The sequence below is a fragment of the Cynoglossus semilaevis genome, chromosome 7 (genome assembly GCF_000523025.1).
Source record: "Cynoglossus semilaevis isolate Cse_v1.0 chromosome 7, Cse_v1.0, whole genome shotgun sequence".
In the NCBI taxonomy this organism is placed as follows: Eukaryota; Metazoa; Chordata; class Actinopteri; order Pleuronectiformes; family Cynoglossidae; genus Cynoglossus; species Cynoglossus semilaevis.
Genome location: NC_024313.1, coordinates 9825826 through 9842709, shown reverse-complemented (window position 1 = coordinate 9842709; position 16884 = coordinate 9825826). Strand labels below are relative to the sequence as shown.

The window sequence follows — 16884 nt, the reverse complement described above, 5'->3', positions numbered from 1 at the left end:
TTTATTTCTCCAGACACATATGGTGTGTTCAGGGACTGTGGGCCAATTATGTCTGAACACTGATTTGAAGCAGCTCAACAGAGACAGGACTGAGGAAGTCAACCTCAAAGAAAAAAATCCACTTCACTTGTGTTCACGTGTTAACACTTGTGTTCAGTCTCCTTTTTTTTCTTCTTTTCAAAGTAAATTAAGGAAAGAAATATTAAAATAAAAGTCTGGCTGTATGTGTGCATTTGGATGAAAAAAAGAGATAAATCCGTCCCTGACTTTGATGAACACTGTTTCTCCAGTCATTAAAACCTTTTCAGTCCATTGTGTACAAACTCAGTGTTTCTAAAAAGGCGGGCCGTGGTCCCCCGTGTGTCCTGTTTCTGTAGGACTAAACTTTTCTAACCTGTACAGTTCAGTCTGATGTTTTAGAAAAATATACTGAAATGTCCTGGCAAAAACACTCCCATAGTTTGTGAAATAATATAGGGAAAAAAAATAATTAAATTTCACAATCTGTAAAGGAAAAATCACCTTTTTTCATCACCTTATCAGTTGAAGGCAGCGTCTGCTCAGATGTATTTAACTGTTTGACCTCACAAACTATGACGTGCCGGTGTGTGTGTGTGTGTTCAGAGGAAGAGTGGGAAGGAAGGACGTACTGAGGAGGAAACCTCACTTCTGTGTTTATTTTCAAAGCTGGGGTGAAAAGGCAGGTAGTGGGAGTTTTGTCAAACAGCTGCATAAATTCTCCGTAAACTGGCTGGAGCTCTGCCGTGTTATGTAACTGCGAGTTAGTGTGTTTGTGTGTTTGTGTCTGCGTTATATTTTCGGCGTGAGTGTCTGAGTGTGAGTGTGTTATTTTCCTGGATCAGCAGCAGCTCCTCCTCCTCCTCAGTGTGTCTCCGTCGTCACTTCACCTCACGTCCCTGGATCATTAGGAGTCTGTGGAGGAATTTGGATCCACTCAGGAATATTTTAGGAATTTACTGCAACCTTTTCACCCACACGTGCTGGAACTTTCTCCACATTTTTTTGTTTTTTTTGGAAGCAGACATAGACCTTTTGTTGTAGAACTTTTTTTTTTTTTTTTTAACGACCTCCTCTAAGTTCCGTCCGTCTGTGAATGCCGTGAACACTAATGCTGAGCTGAGGGGGCTGCGGTCGGCCGGCGGAGCTGGAAGTCTGTGGACGTGTTCCTACATGTTAGCAGGTTAAAGCCCTGTCTGCCCCACTGTCTGCCCCACCGTCTGCCTGTCTGGGATAAAAAGCAGTGTGCGGTGCAGGTGTGTGTTTGTCTCTGGACTGCTCGTCCCGGTGTGAAGTTCTCTGGACGTTGAACCTGCGGCGGCAGCATGTGGTTCTCTGTGGTGGGCAGGAGAGAAGAGGTAACTTTTAGCTGAGTCTGTGTCAGGTTATCAGAGAACTGGAGTTTATTCTTGATTGTCTTTATTCCGAAGCACTGGTCAGGGAAATGAAGCCTTTATCCTCGGCTTGATTTTAGTTTTGATTCCATCAGGAAGTTCTTTGTGATTAAACCTTTTTTTTTTCAATGGGACGTTTGGCTTCGTTGACTCTGAACAATGGTATTATAACAGGAGGTGCAAAAGTCTTCTGCTGATCATGAAGCAGCAACTCTTCCTGTCGGACAAGAACACAGGCTTGTTGAGATGAAATTATCTATTTTTTTAATCCATATGTTTTCTAGTAGAGGAGCACTGGCTTTCTGAAATGTAGTTCTCATTTAAATCCATTGTTGAGTGCTAGTAAAAAATAGTTTCAGTACTTTCCAGGTCCAGAGTGCTTTTGATTAGTGTTTAAACCTCATGTGTGTAAACACACAGACTTCACTGAACATCTGGATGTTTCATGTTTTATCTGAAAATGTGACAGAGATTTTTTTTTTTTTTTGTCATCGTCACCATATAATTTCATTTGAAAACTGACCCAGTGACTCAGACTCTGACCACTGCTGATGTCACTCCTGCTGTGGCTGCAGTGGTGTCACTCTGCACACGTGTGTGACACCAGAGCCTGGTTGAGTGCGACGTCTGTCTGGTTGGTCACCTTTGGCTGTTTGTGTTCAGGGACACTGTGCTAATGGTTAAACTAATGTACACACAGGTGGTTCAAGTATTCACAGTCACAGGATCACTGTACACGCTCTGCTGTCAAATACCCACAGAAATACTGCAGAGTATTCCCTGTTTTCTTATTGGTGTTGTGCAAAACAAGAAGTTTAGTCTTTTTTTGTCATGAACTCGTCTGGTGAGAGAAAAGTCTTTTTTGTCATGAACTCGTCTGGTGAGAAGTCAGGGTTTAAAAATAGAGTTGTTAAAGATGTTGTTATAAAACCCGTTTGTCCAAACCAACCACAGCCGAGAGCCGCACGTTTATTCTCAGTGGCTATTAGTTTGTTTCGATGTCTCCCAGACCAAACCCCATTCGAAAGTCATTCAGTTTTACCTGAGCTTTAATTCAGTTCAAAACAATGTTGTGTAAAACAGTTCTAAGAACTCTGTGGGTTCATTCTCTGAAGGACACGTTTGGTTTGAACCTTATTTGTCCTGTGTACAACAATAGCATGAGAACACTGCCCCCTGTGATGGTTGAGACAAAGGGAGGATGTCACTCACACACGCGCACACACACTTAAGCTTTCCTGTGAAGCTAGTGGCAGGAGGTGAACTCTTCATCGTCTTGACGCTCGCTGTATCTCTGTGGTGGAGTTAAGGTTTCATAAAGAGTTCAGTTTGCGTAAAAAAAAAAGCCGTGACTAAAACTGTTTACCTGCAGGAAGTCGACCGGCACGTTCTCTCGGTTCTTCTTGCAGCTGCAGATAATTGTGTGGTTGTATTAAAGTCAGTTTTCTTTGTCAGATTTTAAAAGCAACCTTTGTGGTGTTTTCTCCAAACTAATCATTAAAAGTGAGCCAGCGCTGAAGGAAAAGTCTGAACACGTTTAGGTTTAATCCAACAAAATGACCTCTTGTTTGTTGACAAACATTTATCTGTTCTCAACACGCACTTTTAGAAAAGTGGTTCCAAACTTGAGAAGCTGCAGTCACGTTGTCAGAATATGACTGTATTTGATGCGTACAGCCGTCATGCTGTCAGAATATGACTGTATTTGATGCGTTTTTTTTGTGTTTACGAGATCTGGATATCGCTGCCTGGCAAAGTTTTTTTGCTGTTAGCAAGAAAGCAATGTGAAACAGAATTATGTGTTCCTCGTTGACGTGGTTATTGAACAGTGCGTCCACTAGGGCAAAAGTCTGCAACCTTTTTTGTACCAAGGACTGGTTGACTGAGACTGGCTGGGATTGCGTTACGCTGGTGGTCGAGGACCCCTGCAGTAAGGGACTCACAACAAGGTCATGGTGTATTTTTTTCCTTAAATGTTCTTGGTCACATACACAGAGAAGTTGTGAAGAACTGAGTTTTTTTGTCTCCTAATAGAGTTGAAATCTGTGTGATTCATTGGATCGGCATGTATCTGAATCCAGAGGATATTTATAACTCTTAGTGATTTACACTGTTGCTCCATGAAGATTTGTTTCCAACACACACACCCACCCACACTTCTGTTTACTAGCGTGGACACACCCCACATCTCCAGAGAAATATGTGACATGTCATTTAGTCGACTGCAGTGACTCCCTCTGTCAGTTTTTTTTTAAATTTTTTTTTTTAAACTCTGTTGAAGTGAGACTAACAAATAGCCTCTTTAAATACCCTCTAAATTGCCCCCAGTGTTCCCAGAGTCTGTTTTGGCGCCCCCTTCCCCCCGGGCTTCTTTCTCTGGATCAGCGTTCAAACAGTGGCTCTTTAAGTCTTCAGTAATATGCCACAGACGCGAAACAGTCAGAATGATGGAACGGTTCTTCACTGGATTTAATGTCACTGACAGGAAATTCGTGCCTGCATGAATTTCAGCCTCGTTATGACACATTACATTCAAATGAGAGCAGGGCAGAGGGAGGGGGGGGGCTCTAGGGCTAACTAATGGTTTCAACAACTCTGCAGTGACTGTGGAGGAAAACTTTTTACTTCATAATTGTTAAGTTTGGAACCGATGGAGTGGGTGAGCGGTTCTTTTGCACTGGTTTCTGAAACAGTTTGAACTGTTTTTTGAAGTGTTTTTATCGGGGACCTGCACCACACTGTGAAAGTATTTGTTTGTCTGAGATAAAACGTGAACACAAAGGTCATTGTTTATAGGGGGGAAAAAAATCCCATGTTTGAACCCATATTTATATTCTCTCTCTCTCCCCCCCACTTTGAGAAGTTGTTTCCTGTTGCAGGAAGACGCTGATCCCCACTGTTCACAGCTAATGAGGGGTTGGTTTCCAGGAGCTGACGACAAACTGCAAACATTTTTGTATTTTACTGCCATAAGAGCCATGTTCTCAATGGTAAAACAACAGGCCAAAATACTAGTAAATATTTACCACATATACAGCATGGTACCGTGAAAGGAAATATTGCAATATTGCAGTTCATGAATATTTCCACACACCAGCATTAGCTCCATACCATGCCACTAACAGGTAACAAAGTGAGCTGAAAGAAAGTTACATCATTTTTTAAAACATTGCCCCGGAGGTGTTACCCATGTCCCCGTCACACAGGATTAGACTGTGGTTTACGATGGTTGAACTTGATCCTGTCAAACGTCTGCACCACTCCTGTCTTCGCTCCTTCCTGCACAGCTGATGAAAATGTTCCTAAAGCCCGACCTGTAAACAGCAGGAGCCATTAGTCTGAATGTGAGTCGCGTATTTTTGATCCTTTTTTACGACACGTGGCTACGCTGGTCTGTTCCACATCTACGAGACGACACTGCAGCTTTATAGACCTGCTGCCACTGTCGACGTCCAGGTTGTGTTTGTCACATCTGGACCCCGGCTGTGGTTTTTTTTTATAAACCTTCTATAAAAGGTTTAGAAAGATTAAAAAAGAACAGGAAAAAAAAGTTTGTGAAACGCGAACTTTGTGAAGACGATGTTGTTTAAAAAGAGCCAGAGTTTGACGGTGAAGAGGAGGAGATTTCTCCAGAGTTCTCTGGTATCTGCTCATGCAGTTGCACAAACCTTTGAGGATGAACTTGTCAGTTGCTGAAGATGATGATTGATGGCTGTGATAACACAGCTGCACAGATAACCTCCCATTTCACAGGAAAACACACACACACACACACAAGCTCTGTCTCTGTCTGTGCAAAGAAACTGAGAGATCATAAAGAAAAATCGCACGTGACCACGTCAGACTTCCGCTGCTGCCCTGCTCTAAGTTCAGTTTGACCTCTCTGTGACCCCGTTAGATTCCAGGTGTTCTCAAATACACACACACATACAGTTTTGTTTGTGTGTGGCTCAGAGTTGGATCTCAGATATGAACGTCTGTGAATGTGAGCGTTGGATCAGAGTTGGATCTCAGACATGAACGTCTGTGAATGTGAGCGTTGGAGCTAGAACTGTTTCCCAACCTCACGGCATTCTGGGAGGAGACCACACCGGATTAAAGTTGGAAAGTCACAAATAACAGAAGACGTTCTCAACAGCTGTGGCTCACACCTGGACCACGGACATTTAAGAAACCCTGAGACATGTTTTATTTGTGTGCGTGTGTGTGCGTGTGTTGGTTAAAGCTGTTGTTACGTGACGTCTGAGTTAAAAAAAAAAACATTTGATCTGTTAATCAGTGATTTTTTTTTAAAAACATTTGATCTGTTAATCAGTGATAAAAAAAACAAACATTTGATCTGTTGATTTGTGATTTAAAAAAAATTAATGAGCTTTTTTAACCTCCTTCCTCAGGGTGCTGGTCAGGAGAAGCTGGGCATCTACATCAAGTCTGTGGTCAAAGGCGGAGCCGCTGACATGGTGAGTGTGAAAACACCAAGTCACCACAGGGACATGAGGCAGAACAGTCGGTCTGTGACTCATCCGGTTTTGTTGTTGTGTTTGTGTTGACACAGGACGGCCGGTTGGCTGCAGGAGACCAGTTACTAAGTGTGGACGGTCGCAGTCTGGTCGGCCTGTCGCAAGAGAGGTGAGAAGAAAGAGGGCGAAGACTTTGTTCGATAACAATAAAGACTTTTAGCAGTTAGAAAAAACTGAGGCGACTTCCTGTGTTCACTCACTGTTCGTACGTGTCCCTGCAGGGCGGCAGAGTTGATGACGAGGACGGGCTCGGTGGTGACCCTGGAGGTCGCCAAACAGGGCGCCATCTACCACGGACTGGCCACGCTTCTCAACCAGCCCAGTCCCATGATGCAGAGAGGTAAATGTCACCGTGTTTAACCAGAGTGTCAGGTGGTGGAGATGAACCTGGTTCTTGTTGCTTCCGTCTGTGAGAGGTTCAAGGCTGCTGGGAAAAATGACAAACTCTAAACAACCGGTGGCACTGCTCGGTACCAGAGACTTTTGTTGGCATATAATCCTGGAGTTCTGTTGGAGTAGAGTTGAGTCCACTGCACTGCAGACAAAACAAATTTTTTTATTTTTTTGTTTGAGTTAAAAGCAATTTTCTCAGCACCGTTATAAATGGACTGTGTTATTTACTGATTGGTTGTTACTGGCAGTTGTACGTGGATGATGGATGAGAAGCAGACCAGTCCAGACACTGTCTTCTCTGTCCCAGCCAAAAATGACAAGAGCACTGGGCGACATTAATGAGTGTGTGGGTGTGTGTGTTGGGGTGTGTCAGTGTCTGAACAGCAGCACACACTGCATGTCTTTACTGCTCGTCTGCTCTTTGTCTGCTGGAATGTGACCTCAGGTCCACAAAGGAAAGTCTTCCTCTCTGCGGTGCAGGATGACGCTGTAAGGTTTGAGGGTGGTTCCCTCAATTTGCCCCGGACCACAGTGTTTTTCCCAGACAGAGTGGAGTTCAAACCACAAGACCCTGAGGGATGCTGGTCATTTTTCACCAACTTAATGTTCACTAGGTTCACGTGTAGATTCACCCAGAGCAGCAGAGGCTGACGAAGAAAGAGACAGAGTCACTGAAGTTGTTTGCCCGTAGTTCAGAGGTCAAGGACACAGCAGAGGCTGACGAAGAAAGAGTAGTTTGCCCGTAGTTCAGAGGTCAAGGACTCACTTCTTTTTTTTTTTTGTCTGACAGCATCAGACCGAGGCCGTGAGAAGAACGGCAAAATGCGACCGAAAAGTGAAGGCTTCGAGTTGTACAACAACACGGTGCAGAATGGTTCCCCTGAGAGTCCACAGCCCAGCTGGGACTGCTACCCCGAACCAAAGAAGATGAGCAGTGAGGACCGGCTCCTGAAGAACCGAGCCGATCACCGCTCCAGCCCCAACGTAGCCAGTAAGACCAGCTGTTACAGAAAATACTAATATAATTATCATCAGTAAAAATCAGAGCTCCTCATTCACACTGGAGTCATTGAGTCTCCAGTCTACACTCCTCAGAACTCCTTGTCCTCCCTGTCTGTCCTCAGATCAGGGTCAGAGTCCTGCAGGGAAGGCAGTTTATCCTGGAGGACCTGGCACTAAGATCACCTCCGTCTCCACAGGAAACCTGTGTGCAGACGTAAGTAGTCTCTGTCGTCCAGATGAGGAATGTTCCAGTGGAGTGACTCAGTGTCACTAACACTGAAGCGTCAGTTTCTCAGCTCCAGACTCTTCATCACGTCTTCATTATGTCTGACCTTTTCCAGGACGAACCCTCACCTCCTCGTCCAGAGGCCTATCCCATCCCCACGCAGACCTACTCCAGAGACTACTTCACTGTCCCGGCCTCCAAGAGCCAGGACCGTGTGGTAGGTCCAGGTCAGCCGCCACCACAGCAATGGCAGGGTGTGGATGAACGAGAGCAGCTCCCTGTGGTTGAGAATATTCACAACAGCATGCAGGTATGACATTCTGGATTCGCCGGTGAAGTGACTTTGTTGGTCAGTAGTCATTTCATCATCATCATCATCATCGCTGTCTCTGTTTCTTCTCTTAAGCGAGTAAATCACTCCCAGGAGGACCTGTATCCTCCACCAGGGGGCATGAGACTGGATGAGCGCATGCAGCCTCTCTACCAGCAGGACTTCCAGCATCGGGACATGGACTACCAACACAGAGATATGGACTACCAGAGAGGTCCACCAGGAGGTGAGAGTTGACCAACATGTGAACTCGTGTGGTTTGACTTGGTGCTGACACTGAGGTTCTCCTGCTGTGTTTGTTTATGTTAATGGTCTGTTGGTGCAGGAGGTTCTGACCACTGGGCCCCCCAGTCTCAGATTCCTTCTTCACTGGAGTCGTCCACGTCCAGCCAGGAACACCTCAACTTCTCCGCCTCCTCGTCCTCCTCCAACAAGGGCGCGAACCAGAAGACCGGTCCAGGGCGATGGAAGACGCCCAACACCCCACACGTCGTACCGCCACACTCGGTCCAGCAGCCGTCCCGCTCCGACCTGCCCCCGCCACCTCCTCCACCGCCGGCCGCTTACCCAGTGGCCTACGACCCGTACGACCCTCAGCCTGAGCTGCCGCTGCCGCCACCTCCCTCTGCTGCCGTCACACCCGCAGCGGCCCAGCAGGCCGCCGACCGCAAAAAGCGAGAGGAGCAGCAGCGCTGGTACGAGAAAGAAAAGGCTCGACTGGATGAGGAAAGGTAATGACTCAGAGTTTTTAATTTGCATTTACATTTGAAAAACAATGGACTCTGGAGACTTTATTTTGTTACTAATTAGTTGGGTAATTATTCCTCAAAAAGCAAAAAATAAATGGTAAAAAAGATAATGAGGAAAAAAATAAGACTGTTTGGCTGAGGTCACTGTCTTTACCGTTCTTGTTTATTTTGTTTAATGTACCTAGAGTTAGACTTTTCAAGTCCACGTCAGTTACTTCATCAAAGTTAAATTGACCTTCATCCTCTTGTGTTTCAGAGAGAGGAAGAGGAGGGAGCAGGAGAGGAAGTTGGGTCAGATCCGGGCCAACCCCATCATGCCGGTGCAGCCTCACAATGGTGGTTCGATGCCGCCTCCTCACCACCAGCCTCCTCCTACGTCTGCAGCACCTCCTCAGTCTTACCCTCCTCCTCAGCCTCAGCCGCAACCTCCTTCATCCAGACCAGAGAAGCTGTCCAGTCTGCCGCGGTCGGCTGTCCCTCCACCCGCCAGTGCCTCCACCCCTGCCGGTAACAGGAACTCTTTTACAGCCTGTGACACAAAGTCAAACATCTGTCTTTTTATGGAGTCACCAGATTTTCCGGTGTTTCCTTCAGGAATGGACACGGTGATCAGGGAGCTGCTCCCGCAGCAGCAGCCGCGCACCATCGAGCGACGTGACTTGCAGTACATCACCATCAGCAAGGAGGAGCTGGCGTCCAGCGACAGTCTGTCGCCAGACCCCTGGAAAAGGGACGCCCGTGAAAAGGCCGAGAAGCAGCAGCAGCTCCACATCGTTGACCTCCTGGACAAGGAGATCCAGGAGCTTCAGGTCGGAGGAGTTTTTGAAGTTATGATGTTGTACACAGAGCTTTAGATCAAGATGAAGTATTAGATTAAAATGTGCAATTTCATTTTTGTAGTCGAAACCAGAACGAACAGCAGAGGAGAGCGACCGGCTCAGGAAGCTCATGCTGGAGTGGCAGTTCCAGAAGCGGCTGCAGGAGTCCAAGCAGAGCGACGAGGACGATGAGGAGGAGGACGACGAGGACATGGACACGGTGTTGATCATGCAGAGGCTGGAGGCCGAGAAGAGAGCCAGGGTAAGGAGGGGAGGGACCGTGCTCAGGGAAGGAGAACACTCAACAGTGTAGAAAAGTGTCTGTAGTTCAGAAGAGAGAGTGAGCCACAGGAAATTGGAGTGGGGGGGTGAGGTGGGGGTTAAGGGATGGGAGTGCGGTCACAGACAGAAAGTGAATGTCCTGCAATGTGCATCTGCAACATGCTTTTTTCATTGCTTTGCCATGCTGAGCTGCTTAAATCTGATTGGCTGGAAAGATTGAAGGGGGAGGGGCTGGCAAGCGAGGATGCTGTCAATGCTGCATTCACATTATATGAGTCCAGTGCTGGACACCAGTGAATTTATTTCCCACCTGAATCTGGACGTGAAACTGTTGTGAGTCAATTTAATTAGTTAAAAAGTAAAAAGAATTTTTAAGAAAAGAAACGTTTGAACCGTGTAATGGAAATGCAGCATAAATGTTGTGCCGTGTCACAAGAGCGTCTCTGGTCCTGTTTTCACAAGCTTCTCAGCATCCTGACTTGTCTTGATGATGCGTTTATATTCTGTGTTTTGTTGTTCTTACAATGACACCTAGTGGAGATCATGTAGAAGGGAACACAAGTCTTAGACGGCAGGTAAAGATTCGTTATCATGTCAAGAGTTTTCAAGCAACAGGAAAAAGTTGTAGAAGTACCGTTGAACCGTCATTGGCTGCTAACAGCAAATCAGCGTGGTGTCGCTGTTTTCTTTTGAACCATTGTCATTTTATAGTGTTGTTGGTGTTTGTATTTGTTCAGTCCTACTGACTGTATCTGCTTGCTTTGTAACAGCAAAATAACGTAGCATCACTGTCTTCTTTTAGTAATTGGCTGAGAGGTTAGGCTTCACTGAGAGCACCCCCTGCTGGATCAAATGGTTATAGACGACCATTATAGACGTTCGTCTGACCTGGGGAGGTGCAGCACTGAGTAATTTATTTTTCTGTAAACCCCAGGGAGTCAGGGTCAGGGTCAGGTGCAGCTCTGTGGTGCAGTGTGGGGAATTGAACATGTTGGATGAAGGTGCCACTCTAATCAGCACAGTGGAGAAAAAAAAGATAATGTTTTCACTTGACTGTTTGTCCTCCCTCTCCCTTTCCTTCTTTCTGTTTGGACTCCTCCGTTCCTCCCTCCACTCCCCCTTTATTTCACTGTTTTTCTCCCCTCTCCTCCCTCCTTCTCTCACTCTTTCTTCTTTTCTTTTCCCTCTTCAGCAGCAGACTGCTGTCCCAGCTATCTCTGTTCTAGACTTGGTATGTTCTTCCTGTTAATAACCAGTATCCCTCCCCCGTCCCCTCTCCTCCCCCCTGCTCTTACATCACTTCCTGTTTTCTGTCTGGGCTGTTGCACCTGCCCGTGTTTCCGTTCTTTTTTTCCTCCCATCTGGAATTTTGTCGTCGTTTATGAAATGGTGGGGGGGGTGTTTGTGGGGTTCTGGTTGGTGGAGTGTGTTTTGCGGTCTGGACTGGGCCGTGGTTTAGCACCAGAGCAGCCGATCATGGGATGCTTGTCGTTTGTTGATTGGCTGGGGGAAGCTGTCCGTCTCTTTGTTCACTCAAAACACCTTCTGCTAAAAAAAAAAAAAGATCCAGAAAAGAAACCAAACCTGTGTCCGTGTGTCCAGATTGGCAGTAGTGACACGAGCAATTCAGTGGTGCAGTGAGTGAACACTGAGGCGGGTCCTGCATGGCTGGATGCATTACGGAGATATGTTGCATGATGTTCTGCATGATGTCTACATGTGAATGTGTCGTGATGTCGTGTCCAGTTGATTGTTCGCTTGTCCATCACTCAGTCCATCTGTGTGTGACCAACGTCAGACTCTGAATTTCAACTCCTCTTCTGGTCTGGTCACTAACTCTACCTTGAGCTGCCGTAAGAGTGTAGTAGAGGACGGGTGTCATGAAGGGAGCAAAGAGCCCTGCAGTGAAAAACCAAAGTCTGCTTTTCAGCTCTAAACATGCTCAAAGTATCATCACAGGTGCACTGCAACATTAACTGTTTTGTATGGAGACACTTCACCTGTGCACAGTTAGGTGAAATGGAGGACCAAAAAAACAAAACAAAACAAAACAGCATATCTGTTTTCACACAGTTTATCTGACTGAGTTCACAGGTGTTAATGTTGTATTGCATTTGTAATGATATTTTGAGCATGTTTGGTGTTGCATAAAAATAATAATAATAGTAGTAGTTGTGCAATAGCACAAAATAGGAAAATGATTAATAAAGAATAAACTTAATAAAACAATTTTTGAAAGTGCAATAAATGTAAGTGCGAAAAAGTTGTTTAATATTACAGCATATATTTGTAGGAGCAGAGAATTTAATGCTTCTTTTGTCCACGTGAACATCATCTGTCTGAAGTGAGCCTGTCCAGACATCAGGGTCACGTGTTTGTTGTTGTGACCCATGACCTTTTGCATTTGAGCAGGTGTGTTGTTCCTGCTTCAGCTGATCGAGGTGGGCTTGATTTACTCACCCTCCCGTGTTCAGTCGGTCACACTTTGACTGAAGTGTAAAAGTCGGCCGTGATGCGTGAGGATCGAGAACATCTGTAGACGCTGAGCTCAACGCTGCTAATTCTCCAGATGCACTGCTACAGTGTATTTGCTGCTGCTGCATGTTTGTTTGTTTGTTTGTTGCATGAGCATCTGGGTGTGTTTGTGGGTGTGTTTGCAGTGCACACTGCTCACCCTGTCACCTGCCCCCTGGAGCAGTCCCTTCAGGTTAAACGACGTCGTCGTGTTGGTGAATTAGTCTGAGCTGAAGCTGTTGATCGTTGACTGTGTTTGTGTGTTAGCATCAAGTGCTGTGGTTGTTGAACTCCTTGTGTCTCTGCATGCGAACAGTTGCAGGACGAGGAGCGACGGCGTAAGCAGCAGCTGGAGGAGATCCGTAAGCGGGAGGCGGAGGAGCGAGTGAAGCAGGAGGAGGAGCAGCGCAGATGGAGGGAGGAGGAGAGAGCCAGACGAGAGACGGAGGAGAAGGTCTGTGTGTCCGTCCTGAATGGACCGGACTGATCATGTGACTCTGAACGCCACGATGTTTAGCTAAGGTTTATTCATCACAGTGATTCCAGGAGTTGCATTTAGCTGCATGTAACAGCAGATGGCAGTATAATGAAGAGTTAATAGGCAACGTAGGGTTAAATATGAATTAAATATAAACAGTAATAGCAGTTAAAAGAAAATCTTAATGTTCTATGAATATATTTATTTGGTATTGTAATTAAAATTTAATATAATTAATGTTGGGAAAAGTACTAGGTGGAAAAGTGAGAATTGAAGTGAGGAAAGCAAATAAAAAGTAGATGAGAGCAAAGAATAGCTAGGATTCAGGTATAAATATGAAATGAAAAGTGGAAGTTTGGCAAAGATGTTTAAGTAGAAGCAAAAATACGTTAGTGAAGCTAATAATGTAGAAAAAGGCAAACATTGGTGAGAGAAATAGATTTTCTGAATATTGAATAAATATAGATGAGATGAAGCCAGAAAAAAACAAAGTCATCCTTAGGTAAAACAATGTATTTTCCAAATTGAAAGAGCAGATGAGAAACAAAATTAATGATGTGAAGGTTTTTAATGGACCCGTGGTCTGATGTGATTCGTGGTCGTTGTCATTCATTTGTCTGATGTCGTCAGTCAAACACCTCATGATCACGTGACCTCCATGGTTTGAATGTGTTTGTCCTGGAGAATTGATCAGACCAGGGGTTGGTTAAAAGTTCACATCAAACCTGGTCTACTGCTGGATCACTAGAATGTTGGAAAAAATCACAAATATATTTAGATATATAGATATAGAGATGTATTTATGAATTTAATTATAAGTATATTGTATGTTGTGTATGTTGTAGTGATGTGATGTATTTAAGTGTTGTAGTTGTTATGATGTTCATCCTGATGTTGTGTATTTGATTGTCAAGTCCAGTAGCATGCCTTCGACCCCCCCCCGCCCCCTCCCCTCCTCCATGTTGTGATGTGTTATGGTTTTGTGCAGCCCCTCCCCCTCCTGAAGCATGGGTCTCCCACCATCTTGTCCTCGTCGTTGGTCGTTGTTTGTCAGGAAGTTGTTTTTGAGTTTGACAGAAGTGTTGACTCTGTCTGAGGTTTTTTGGTTCTTTTTGTTTGGACCTCATTATTTTTGGTGACCATCTCCATCCAGCATCCACCTCAGGGACTGTGAATGCTGCCCCCGCCCCACCCCCATCCCACACACCACATTGAACCCCTCTCCAAAGAACACATACATTCAGAACTGTAAACTCCACCCACCTCCTCCATCAACCGTCATCCATCCTGACCAGAAACACACACACACACACACACACCCTCTAATCCTTCCCAGTGTCTTTAGATATCCGCCATCAAAGGCAGATTAACCGGGGGGCCGCGTGGCGAGGAAACGCACGTGCGCGTGACCGCACTTTGGCAGAACCCACGCCACCCTATCTGACATCAGAAGACCTGAGCCTCATGTGGCTCCGCCCCCTTTGCTCTCCCCCTCACAGCGGCTGGTCCTCATCCAGACCCAGAAGTCCAAACACATTCCTCAAACGTCAACGTCCCTCCCTTTCCCTGAAGTGTAGATGAAACTGGAGAAGGAAGGAAGCAGAAAATACCCACAATGCCTTTAATGTAAACTGAGTACATACAGAGAAGTGGGTGGGTAGAAGAACAGGGTGGTCCACAGTAAGTGATGTGAAGCAGTTAGATCCAGAAACTGTACGTAACAAACGGACGTAGCCGTTCAGCTGCAGCTCAGAGTCGGAGATTAGAGAGACCCCAGGTCATTGGACGGACAGAGCTGTCAATCACTCACTTTTTTTAAAAGTAACTGGTTTAAAGCTAATGTCACCATGTGTTTTTGGATGTTGTTTGTTACTTTACCAGACTTCTCTGTCCCTGTCTTTTATACAGTGCGTGATGTGATGACATCAGAGTTGAACGTAGAGTCAGTGAAGGCAGGTAGTTAAGGTTGGGTTAGTTGAGTTAAGGCTGGAAACCAGTCCTTTGTCTTGTCCACTGGACCAGTTTGATCTGGTTTGTGTCAGTGTAGTTTGGACCCTTTGGTTGTTTTGTGATTCCCGTAGAGTAGAGTAGAGTAGAGTAGAGTAGAGTAGAGTAGAGTAGAGTAGAGTAGAGTAGAGTAGAGTAGAGTAGAGTAGAGTAGAGTAGAGTAGAGTAGAGTAGAGTAGCGCCCCGTAGTGGTGCTGGCAGTAGATGACAGTTTGTGTTGTAGCGACGAGCTAATTTGTCTGTTGTTGAAGTAAGAGCCGGTGAGGCTGCAGCTAACAGGTGACTAACAGGTTGTCCCTCCCCCCAGAGGAGACAGGAGGAAGAGTACTACACTCGCCTGGAGGCCGAGCGGCGCCGGCAGCACGAGGAGGCGGAGAGGAAGCTGCTGACGCCCGACGAACCGGCCGCCGGTCTGTACCGGCCGCCGCTGCCCCGGGACTACCACCCCCCCACTTCCCCAAACCCACCAACTCCTACTAACAACAACACACCCCCACCCCCACCACAGAGAAACACCTCCTACCTCAAAACCCAGGTGGTCTCCCCCGACACGCTCTACACCGCCAAGTTCGTCTCCTACGCAGGCGACGAGGAAGACGAGGAGGAAGGCAAGGAAACAACCAGAGCAGGGATCGTTGGCGGCGGTGGGGCTAAGCTGACGGCGACCCGGAAGTCGTACGGCGACCTCCCGGCCACCGTCTCAGCCAACCACAGCAGGCCGCAGCCGCCACCTACTGCGCGCAAGCCCCGCCCCGTTTCAGACGGCATCTTCCTGTCCAGCTCATTCCAGCCGCCGCTCAGCAACAACAACTCCAACAGTACAGGCCCCCCCCTCCCTGCCAAACCCAGCTTTGTGCCCCCGCCAGGAGGCTTTAAAGGTAGACCCGCAAAATGGGAGAGAGAGAGGAGGGAGGAGTCGGGCTTCTTAGTCCCCACAGCGCCCTCTACAGCTGCCACAACTCCCTCTCACTCATCTCCTCATGTCCCTCGTCATGTTGTTGTTTAGGTTTCCTCTGATCCTGGAGGAATATCCTGTCCTTCATTTCCAACACCTTCCTTTTTTCCTCTTATAAATGTTTGTTCAAATTTTTTGAATCCGTTTTGTCACCAATCATCCGTCGTTCATCACTTCCTGTTTGTTTTTTTTTATCTTTGTTTCCGTTTCCTCCGAAAGCAAATTCTATTTGTTAGTGTTTTTTTCATGTTGGTTTGTTTGAACACCTCCTCCTGGTTTTATGTAATTTTTATTTTGTTTCTCCTCCCACGAATCACGTCCCACCTCCTCGATCAGCACTAGCCGACAGGAAAAGCAATCGATAATCACGCCACCGCCTTTTTTTTTCTCCCCTCCCCCAACCGCAGATTGAGACCCATCAGAGCCAATCATAGTACTGTTGGTGTTGTCGCTCGCCGCCTTCTTTGTTTCTGGTTGGTTGCTGCTTGGGAGTGACGGAGGCGGGGGCGGGGCCATGGCTCTGGCTGCCCCTCCCCCTCCTCTCTACCCACACCTCCCATGGCTCTGCTTAGCGGTGTTGTGTTGGCTTTAAGGAGAAGGAGACACAACCATTGGCTTCTCACAACAGTTCACTGTCATTTCACAAACAGTGGGGTCAGAGGTCAGGGGTTGGGAGGGTTGGTGTTTGTCTGTGGATGGTTCAACGCCCTCTAGTCAGACTTGGCTTCATCTGTTCAGTCCACGTCTACGCAGGTTCATTTCAGATCAACACTGTACAGTTCAGAGATCAGCTTTGTTCCTTCATACATTTTTGGTTGATAATTTGTACATCTGGACTGCAGGCCGGCCAGTTGAAGTGTGTGTATACACACACAAAATGTGTGTGAGTACGGTTTTCAGTGGCAGCACTGAGAATTTGTAATGTTTTAGTTTAATTTGAGTTGTATTTTGAACTTTAACGTCTTTGATTTGTGGTGTAAGAACCTGAGACGTTTGAAACATCCACAGACGACAGCATCACCTCCTGCACCTCTGATCCGTAATTAGGACACACACACACACACACATCAGTCAAGTGTTCCCTTAAATCCAGGAAAACAAAGTCAAAACTCACCCCACACCTTGCTAACAGCCCTCACCCACCCCACCCACCCGTCACTCACCCCCCTCCCCCATCCCACTGCCCTCACCTCCAGA

At 46.4% G+C, this 16884-nt stretch overlaps 1 protein-coding gene across 15 annotated transcripts in view; it reads left to right on the top strand.

Moving 5' to 3' along the window:
- Positions 1–16884, top strand: part of afdna (afadin, adherens junction formation factor a) — a 60132-nt gene that overhangs the window by 41112 nt on the left and 2136 nt on the right. For 5 of the 15 annotated variants that reach the window (XM_025057119.1, XM_025057120.1, XM_025057122.1 and 2 more), the window contains 14 exons: positions 5807–5872; positions 5968–6041; positions 6154–6272; positions 7116–7316; positions 7450–7541; positions 7669–7863; positions 7960–8110; positions 8210–8615; positions 8890–9140; positions 9228–9442; positions 9534–9713; positions 10926–10964; positions 12564–12701; positions 15040–15610. In XM_025057119.1, the coding sequence (XP_024912887.1) occupies positions 5807–5872; positions 5968–6041; positions 6154–6272; positions 7116–7316; positions 7450–7541; positions 7669–7863; positions 7960–8110; positions 8210–8615; positions 8890–9140; positions 9228–9442; positions 9534–9713; positions 10926–10964; positions 12564–12701; positions 15040–15610 (2698 nt within the window). The remainder of the gene's footprint in view (positions 1–5806; positions 5873–5967; positions 6042–6153; positions 6273–7115; positions 7317–7449; positions 7542–7668; positions 7864–7959; positions 8111–8209; positions 8616–8889; positions 9141–9227; positions 9443–9533; positions 9714–10925; positions 10965–12563; positions 12702–15039; positions 15611–16884) is intronic. The other 10 variants (XM_017033662.2, XM_025057123.1, XM_017033664.2 and 7 more) reach the window with 6 other exon arrangements.